Source organism: Alosa sapidissima, chromosome 5, assembly GCF_018492685.1.
Source record: "Alosa sapidissima isolate fAloSap1 chromosome 5, fAloSap1.pri, whole genome shotgun sequence".
In the NCBI taxonomy this organism is placed as follows: Eukaryota; Metazoa; Chordata; class Actinopteri; order Clupeiformes; family Clupeidae; genus Alosa; species Alosa sapidissima.
Genome location: NC_055961.1, coordinates 14860791 through 14869994, shown reverse-complemented (window position 1 = coordinate 14869994; position 9204 = coordinate 14860791). Strand labels below are relative to the sequence as shown.

The 9204-nt window shown below is 47.6% G+C and overlaps 1 protein-coding gene across 1 annotated transcript in view; it reads left to right on the top strand.

Moving 5' to 3' along the window:
- taok1b (TAO kinase 1b) overlaps positions 1-7342 on the top strand; it is a 25562-nt gene extending 18220 nt beyond the window's left edge. The window contains exons 16-20 of the mRNA XM_042093744.1: positions 597-800; positions 1110-1349; positions 2402-2614; positions 3388-3570; positions 6513-7342. Of these exons, the coding sequence (XP_041949678.1) occupies positions 597-800; positions 1110-1349; positions 2402-2614; positions 3388-3570; positions 6513-7115 (1443 nt within the window). The 3' untranslated portion in view covers positions 7116-7342. The remainder of the gene's footprint in view (positions 1-596; positions 801-1109; positions 1350-2401; positions 2615-3387; positions 3571-6512) is intronic.
- Positions 7343-9204: the final 1862 nt, after the last annotated feature.

Genomic DNA, 9204 nt, shown 5'->3' with positions numbered 1-9204 from the left:
AATAAGATTTTAGCCACTCAAGTAACATCATTAATTGACGTTTCAATTGGTGACTCCCAAGTGTGTGACATGCATTGCATCACTGCTTCTTCTTGCATAACAAACACTCACTTCCTTTACCCATGCCAAGAGAAAGATTTGATGGCTAGCTGCTTAAGAACTGTTATGTAGGATCAGGATCTAGGTTAAGCCAGGGATGACAACACCAGCCTGTTAAGTAGCCTACACCTCGTCAACCAAATATGTTCTGTGTGCGTGAAAAACAATTGCCACATATTGCACCGGTAATATCGGCTAATGCATTTAAATGCAGACATTGTTTCAGTAATGCACCTGTTAAAATACTGTTTTTGGTTACCTTTCAGAAATGGCTCTGTCATTTGAAGGGTGTTGTAAACATTAGTAGAAAAAAAGTCCCTACTCTTGTCATATTTTACATAAATACAGTATGTGTTCTGCACCACTAACTTCAGTGCCAGCTGATACCAGCTAAATGAACACACACACACACACACACACACACACACACACACACACACACACACACACACACACACACACACACAGATGATAAATGTTCCATTCTCATGCATCAGGAGCTGAATGAGAACCAGTCGACGCCCAAGAAGGAGAAGCAGGAGTGGCTGTCCAAGCAGAAGGAGAACATCCAGCACTTCCAGGCGGAGGAGGAGGCCAACCTGCTGCGTCGCCAGAGGCAGTACCTCGAGCTGGAGTGTCGCCGCTTCAAGAGGCGAATCCTCATCGCCCGTCACAATGTGGAGCAGGACCTGGCCCGGGAGGTACGGTGGCCTGGTGGTTATGATTTGTTTTGATTACTTAGTTCCCAGTCTTGCAACTGCATGTTTTCTAAATGCAACATGTTTTCAGTAAACTGCTATTTGTGTTGGTGGAGCAGGTGTTTCTTTGTCAACTTAAGGTTTCGTGATTTTCATTTTTTTTAATTCTCTTGTTCCCTCCTCACCCTTCTTCCATCTCTCTCCCTTTCCCTTTCCCTCTCTCTCTCTCTCTCTCTCTCTCTCTCTCTCTCTCTCTCTCTCTCTCTCTCCCTCCTCCTCCTCCCCCCCCATCCTGGCTTTGCGGTCGGCCAGGAGCTGAACAAGCGCCAGACGCAGAAGGACCTGGAGCACGCCATGCTGCTGCGCCACCACGAGTCCATGCAGGAGCTGGAGGTGCGGCAGCTGGGCACCATCCAGAAGATGCGCGCCGAGCTCATCCGCCTGCAGCACCAGACCGAGCTCACCAACCAGCTGGAGTACAACAAGCGGCGCGAACGCGAGCTCCGCCGGAAGCACGTCATGGAGGTCCGCCAGCAGCCCAAGAGCCTCAAGGTGCGGAAGAGACACACACACACACGTTCAGATGGGCAGGATTCAAGCACTTGCATGGGTCGAGAGATGACCACCTGACTGACCAGATACTTAAATGGCAATAGTGAGAGGTGGAGGCAGCGAACAGCAAAGACCCTTTAAGTAGCAGCTGTGAGCTATTTGCATGTCACAAACGATGGAGAGTTGAAGGCCCACGTTGTCAGCCATTCGAAATAACAAAGAAAGAAACCGATAGGAACTGAAGTTAGAAGGAAGGGTATGAGGGTCATTCCATGTGAAAACAGCCAATATCGGGGTATTATGTACATGGTACCTCTCAGATTTTGCTGAAAAGTGGTGAAAATATGCCTTATGTTACCAAACGAGGGAATCTGAAGTTTCAGGTCAATATCTCAAATGGTTTGCCCATGGCGTCCATTTGAATTTCGGGTGCCACTGCCCTAATTGACCTAAATGTGTCAATTAGGGCCGTGGCACCCGAAATTCAAATGGACGCCACAGGCAAACCGTTTGAGATATTGACCTGAAACTTCAGATTCCTTTGTTTGGTAACATAAGGCATATATTCACCGCTTTTCAGCTAAATCTGAGAGGTGTCATGTACATGGGTGGCTGAGTTGGCGTGGAATGACCCATGAGTGAGTTAAGCTCATTAAGTAGCAAAGTAATGCTAAGTAATCAAAACTTACTTATATATATTATAAGTAGAGACAAGGGGAGGGGTTTATATGTGCATGTTCAATGAACATTCATGCTTGATATATGTGAGTTTGTGTGTATGCTTGCTTGTTTGTTTTTCTCCAATCTTCTTGAGGAGAAATTGGGCTTCACATCTTGCAGGTATTAACTGAAAGTCTGAGCGCAATCTATGGCACGCCCATTTTAAAAGAAAGATCTCTTCTTCTGTGCTACTTTGTGTCTGTTGGTCTTGTCCTCTCCCAATCTCCCTCCCTCTCTCTCTCTCTCTCTCTCTCTCTCTCTTTCTCTCTCTCTCTCTCCCCCTCTTTCTCTCCCTCTCTTGTCGTTGTCCGTCTCTCTGTCCGTTCCGTTAGTCCAAGGAGCTCCAGATCAAGAAGCAGTTCCAGGACACGTGTAAGATCCAGACGCGCCAGTACAAGGCCCTGCGGAACCACCTGCTGGAGACCACGCCCAAGTCTGAGCACAAGGCCGTGCTGAAGCGGCTCAAGGAGGAGCAGACGCGCAAGCTGGCCATCCTGGCCGAGCAGTACGACCACTCCATCAACGACATGCTCTCCACGCAAGCGGTGAGAGAGAGAGAGAGAGAGAGAGAGAGAGAGAGAGAGAGAGAGAGAGAGAGAGAGAGAGAGAGAGAGATGTTTGGATAAAAGCGTCTGCGACTGAAGAAATGGAAAAGAGAGAAGAGAGAGAGTCAATGAAAGGTGAAAGAAAAGAAAGAAGATGTAGAAACAGGGTTCAAAATGAACTTTTTTGATCACCAGCCAATGTGGCTGGTAACTTTCTAAAGTTACTAGCCAATCAGAATTTCTACTAGCCAAATTTTTTCCGGTGAAAATAAAGAGAATTATGAGATGAGTGTCACTGAATCATCACGTAGCATTACGGCACAGTGGTCATGGGAAATGTAGGAAGTACTGCCAGTGGAGATATATGACCGAGAACAGAGCCTTATGTATCATGCATGTAATGCCACATGCATCACCGGCCAAACTGGCTAGTAAGTTATTAACACCTGCCAAAATGAATTTTAACCCACATTTGGCGTGTTGGCGGGTGTTCATTTAGAACCCTGGAGAGAAATATGTTAAGGTTGTGCAAGTTCTTTGGTGGTGGTTCTACATTAAGTTCTGACTCATGTGTGCACTATGTCATGGAGTCCTCCTTTACACAGGGAAAGGTAGATGGAGAGGAGCATCAATAGTCCCTCTGTCACCGTTCTCTTATGAATGGGCCCTGAGTGGAGTGAGTGTGCCCATTCATTCCTCTCGCCCTCATTAGCAACCCCCACCGGGTCACAGCTTTCTCACTCTGTGTGTGTGTGTGTGTGTCTCTCCCGCAGCTGCGTCTGGACGAGGCGCAGGAGGCCGAGTGCCAGGTGCTGAAGATGCAGCTGCAGCAGGAGTTGGAGCTGCTCAACGCCTACCAGAGCAAGATCAAGATGCAGACGGACGCGCAGCACGACCGCGAGAGGAAGGAGCTTGAGCAGAGAGTGTCGCTCCGGAGGGCCCTGCTCGAACAGAAGGTATGTGTGTGTGTGTGTGTGTGTGTGTGAGCGCGAGAGAGCCCACTACCACCACAACCCTAGTGTGTTGGCTGCTGGACACCAAAGAGATTTGGTGTAGCTGTAATACAGTATGTCTGTATTTGCAGAGAGATTAAATCTCATAACTCTCAGATGTCAAAACTATCAAGTGAACAGGGGGAAGTGAAAAGAAATGTAATTCTGCAAAGCTTTATTTGGCAGATGGCACCTGTTGGGAGGGGTGCAGAAGACTTTATTTGGCAGATGTCACCTGTTGGGAGGGGTGCAGAAGACTTTATTTGGCAGATGTCACCTGTTGGGAGGGGTGCAGAAGACTTTATTTGGCAGATGTCACCTGTTGGGAGGGGTGCAGAAGACTTTATTTGGCAGATGTCACCTGTTGGGGGGGGTGCAGAAGACTTTATTTGGCAGATGTCACCTGTTGGGAGGGGTGCAGAAGACTTTATTTGGCAGATGTCACCTGTTGGGGGGGGTGCAGAAGACTTTATTTGGCAGATGTCACCTGTTGGGAGGGGTGCAGAAGACTTTATTTGGCAGATGTCACCTGTTGGGAGGGGTGCAGAAGACTTTATTTGGCAGATGGCACCTGTTGGGAGGGGTGCAGAAGACTTTATTTGGCAGATGTCACCTGTTGGGGGGGGTGCAGAAGACTTTATTTGGCAGATGTCACCTGTTGGGAGGGGTGCAGAAGACTTTATTTGGCAGATGGCACCTGTTGGGAGGGGTGCAGAAGACTTTATTTGGCAGATGTCACCTGTTGGGAGGGGTGCAGAAGACTTTATTTGGCAGATGTCACCTGTTGGGGGGGGTGCAGAAGACTTTATTTGGCAGATGTCACCTGTTGGGAGGGGTGCAGAAGACTTTATTTGGCAGATGTCACCTGTTGGGGGGGGTGCAGAAGACTTTATTTGGCAGATGTCACCTGTTGGGGGGGGTGCAGAAGACTTTATTTGGCAGATGTCACCTGTTGGGGGGGGTGCAGAAGACTTTATTTGGCAGATGTCACCTGTTGGGAGGGGTGCAGAAGACTTTGTGTATTCTGGTGGGTCTCAAAAAATTAGAATATCGTGGAAAAGTTCATTTTTACCCCCTAATTTAGTTCAAAAAGTGGATCTTTCATATAATCCATATTCATTAGATATAAAGTGAAATATGGTCGACATTTCTGTATTATAACCTCCTTATGGTAATATTTTGAGATACTCATTTTTGGTTTTCATGACCTGTAAGCCGTAATCAAGATATTTGAAATATTTCACTTTATATCTAATGAATCTAGAATATATGAAAGATCCAGTTTTTGAACTAAATTAGGGGGGAGAATGAACTTTTCCACGATATTCAAATTTTTGAGACCCACCTGTGTTAGTGTATATTCCAGAAGCATGTTAAAACTGCATGTATTCAAATAAACATGAATCAACATTATAGATATCCCTATAGCAGGGGTCTCAAACACCCGACCCGCGGGCCAAATCCGGCCCGCGTCCGGCCCAATTCCGGCCCGCAACGTATGTCAAAATAATAATGTAATCCGGCCCTTGAGGCTATTTTTAATTGCTGCAAACAACGATACTGATTAAAGTAGACGATAGATCCAAGTACGGTGACACATCTCATTTGTAGCCTACTCTGCTCTACTATGTGCTAGACATTTAGGGGCAGCCGTGGGCCACTTGTTAGCACTCTGGACTTGTAACCGGAGGGTTGCTGGTTCGAGCCCCGACCAGTGGGCCGCGGCTGAAGTGCCCTTGAGCAAGGCACCTACCCCTCACTGCTCCCCGAGCGCCGCCGTTGAAGCAGGCAGCTCACTGCGCCGGGATTAGTGTGTGCTTCACCTCACTGTGTGTTCACTATGTGCTGTTTGTGTTTCACTAATTCACCGATTGGGTTAAATGCAGAGACCAAATTTCCCTCACGGGATCAAAAAAGTATATATACTATACTATACTACTATACATCCAGAGCTTGATTCAAACGCAAAATCGTTGCGCAAAGTTTTCAGGAAATACTTGTATTACACGCGAGAAACACAAAGACGTGCATTTGTAATGACGCGGAAGCGATGCAGGCCATAGTTTTGCACAAATTGAAGCAGAAATAGGCCTACACCTAATGTTAAAAAACAGTCACGTGTGATGAAGTCTTAGGTAGGCTATGTTATTCACCTATTCTGATTCTGAAGGAGAATATCCTTTTGGAGATTATGATCGATCGTCTATTGACAGGAACTGATTTGACCAGAATACTTTATTGTAGGCCTTGTGGTTTAGTAATACATCACTAAACCATATACATCTTAGGTGTTGGTATACATCTAAGGTGTTTTCCTGTTAATTTTGTATGTGGGTAATATGAAAAAAGGAAAGTAAACCTGCTTAAATATGTTCATCCAGTATTTACTGAAAGGTGCATAATTTGAGGTGCTTGCCATCCAGTGATGGGTACATTTACCCCTTTCATAAAATTTTGTTTATACTCAAAGATTTTTACATTTACAGTAGGACTTTATCTCTGACCACTTTCAAGCCATGGCCTTTTGAAATTTTGATATAAAAATCCAATGGTGTTGCTTTGGTGTGAAACACACACATACCCGTTTTTATGCTTTTTGTTTGTTTTATAATTTGTATTAATATTTATTTTATCATTATTTTATTTATAAGCTAAGGTTGCTAGCACAGGTGTCTAAAACTAGATAAAAACACTTCCACTTTCTGTTTGCAGTTTTGTGTGGTATTTGAAAAAAGAACATTGCATTTTCAGAAATAGCCGGCCCTCCAATCAGATGACGTTGGCAGAAGTGGCCCCCAGCTCATTTGAGTTTGAGACCCCTGCCCTATAGCTATGGGAGGTGTGTGTGTGTGGACAGCTTTTGGAGAATCCCTCTGATGATGTGTGTTTGTGTGGTTGTCCTTCAGATTGAGGAGGAGATGCTGGCCCTGCAGAACGAGCGCTCCGAACGCATCCGCTCACTTTTGGAGCGGCAGGCGCGCGAGATCGAGGCCTTCGACTCGGAGAGCATGCGTCTGGGCTTCAGCAACATGGTCCTGTCCAACCTGACCTCCGACGTCCACAGCCACAGCTTCCCAGGGGCCCCCGGGGTCTGGAACGCCCACCACGGCAGCGGTAGCAGTGGCGGCGGCGGCGGAAGCTCCAGCTCCCAGGGGCCGCCCTGGGGAGGCAGCGGTGGCGGAGGTGGCAGCGGGCACCATGGCGGCAGCCAGCACCACCACCACCACCACCACCACCAGGGGAGCACCGGAGGTCTCCCGCCACAGCAGCAGGCCTGGGCGCATGGGCTTCCGGCGGGCGGGCCTCCTCCCTGGGGCCACCACCACCTCCACAGCTCGGGAGGGAGCCAGCGGTCGAGCGGTGGGGGCAGCGGGGGCATCGGAGGGGTGCGGAACAGCCCGCAGGCGGTGCGGAGGACCTCCTCCGGGAGCCGGAGCGAGCAGGGGATGAGCAGGAGCGCCAGCATCGCCTCGCAGATCTCCAACGGGTCGCATTTGTCCTTCACGTAAGGCCTCCCTCACACCAACAACAAACAAACCCACCATGCCACCCTCTCTCCCTCTCTCTCCCCCCTCCACCTCTTACCAGAGGCACGCCCAGCCACTGGCCCTCGTGTCAGTGGGAGGCTCGGTGTGGTGATGAGAAAGGAGGAGTGTGGGGGGGTTGCTGGGGATGGAGAAACGGCACAAGAATGGACTAACACCAACCCCCCCCTCCTCCCTCCCCCTCCTCCCTCCCTCCTCCATCCCTCCCCCCATCCATCCCTCCCCCATCCCCCCCTCCCTCCCCCCCTCCCTCCTCCATCCCCCCCTCCCTCCCCCCCTCCCTCCTCCATCCCCCCCCTCCTCCCTCCTTTCTACTTTTCCCCCTTTCTCTTTTTCTGTCTCTTCTATCCCACGCACTTGTTTTTATGTTTTGGCCGTTCCCTCCCTCATCACATGTTTCTTGCTTTGGTTCTTTCTTTCATATGGAAGCAAATCCTACTACACATGGTCTGTTCTGAAGGGTTAAGGGGTCACGTTCTGGTTGCTAATCCTCCCCCCGCATCCTCAATTCAGGTTGTTGTGATGTGGACATTACTGTGGAAATGTACATATCATTGAATGTCAATGGTGCACTGAAGCGCTCAGAATAAGCTATGCTATGGTGCTAAGGGACTTTCAGGTTATGATTCAGACAGGGTGAATGTTTACTAATAGGTGGCACGTGTAACCATTACTTTTATCTGACACTGTTTACAAAATGGTTATTTCCTCAAATAGTTTTAGGCCCAAATACTATGAAAGCCATACTCTGTAGGAGTGTAGTCTGTGTCACTGTTTTGGCATATTGATGGTTTCTCCTCATACATATAGAAACCTTTCTAGATCTATGCTTTACCCCCTTTGCCATACACTTCTTTGCCATGGATACACTCTGAATAAAGGAGAGGTACATTTATTTCCAGCGTATGTAGGGTTTGTAGTGTACAGAAACAAATGATTAGTGCCAACTACCAGCTAGAATGGGAGATCACTCTGTGGACTGATTTATTGCAGTTAAATATTGAGGGTAATTAGTGTCAAATAAACTGCATCACTTCACGGGGCAAATATGTTCAATGGAGTACACATTTTATATGTAAAGTATATTTTAATATGATTTTAGTAGTTTTTAAATTAAAGTTTTATCTGATCGTAGTGCTGTAGTCCGCCTCCCTTTATTCCCAGTCATGGTGAGACTGTATTTTTACCTCAGCAGGAATCTGGTATAATCCCACTCCCATCCCCATGTGTTCATGAAGAAGTCTTTGAAAGACCCGTCCAGTTTGCCATTTGACTCGGGCAATGGTGCCAAAACAGGAAATATCAAGGAATTATGATTGAACTGAAGCTACAAGATCAATATACCATTATCTGATTGGGGAATTCTAAATCCGAAGGGTGGCTCAAAGGAAGACAAAAGGAAGGTGTTTGGTCAGACTTGGACGTAATAAGTTGTGGTGGGTCAGGGTGGACTATCTAGTGAAGTCTTTCATGGCTTATTTTGGAATGTGTTTGTGTATATGCAGTCGGGACTCAGGAATTGAGATGGTCTTTGGTTGACTGATGATTGCAGAGGGCTTGATTGCACCTTAGCACTGGTCTTGGGTGACTGCTGGTGCAGAAAGCAGTAGCATCCTCTCCGTGTCCACAGCCTGGGCCACTGAGACTAGTATCCTACTGTGAGATGATCTGGTATGTTAGGGCGCGTCGGTCGGCCCAGGCAAAGTCTTCTGAGGCTACTGAGGGTATGTGTCGAGTGGGGTTGTAGACGTGGAATGTTGGTTCAGAGCAGGGCGAGGTCAAGAGATTTAACACAGATGAGGGGCGTGGAGGGTGGACACACTAAAACCAGAACCTTTGGCCTCTTTATCATTCAGACCTCTCGATGCCAAAGCCAACTGCTGTCATCATTGTGTCTATGCAAAAGAGCACCGCATCCAAAACTAACACGAGCAATTAACAACCGAACAATCAATTCAGTCTGTTATCCCATACGCACATTTGCCAAAAGTGATGACGGTGTATTTGTATTATTCTGGCCATTCGCTGTGGTGATTTGTTTTGCCCCCCCCCC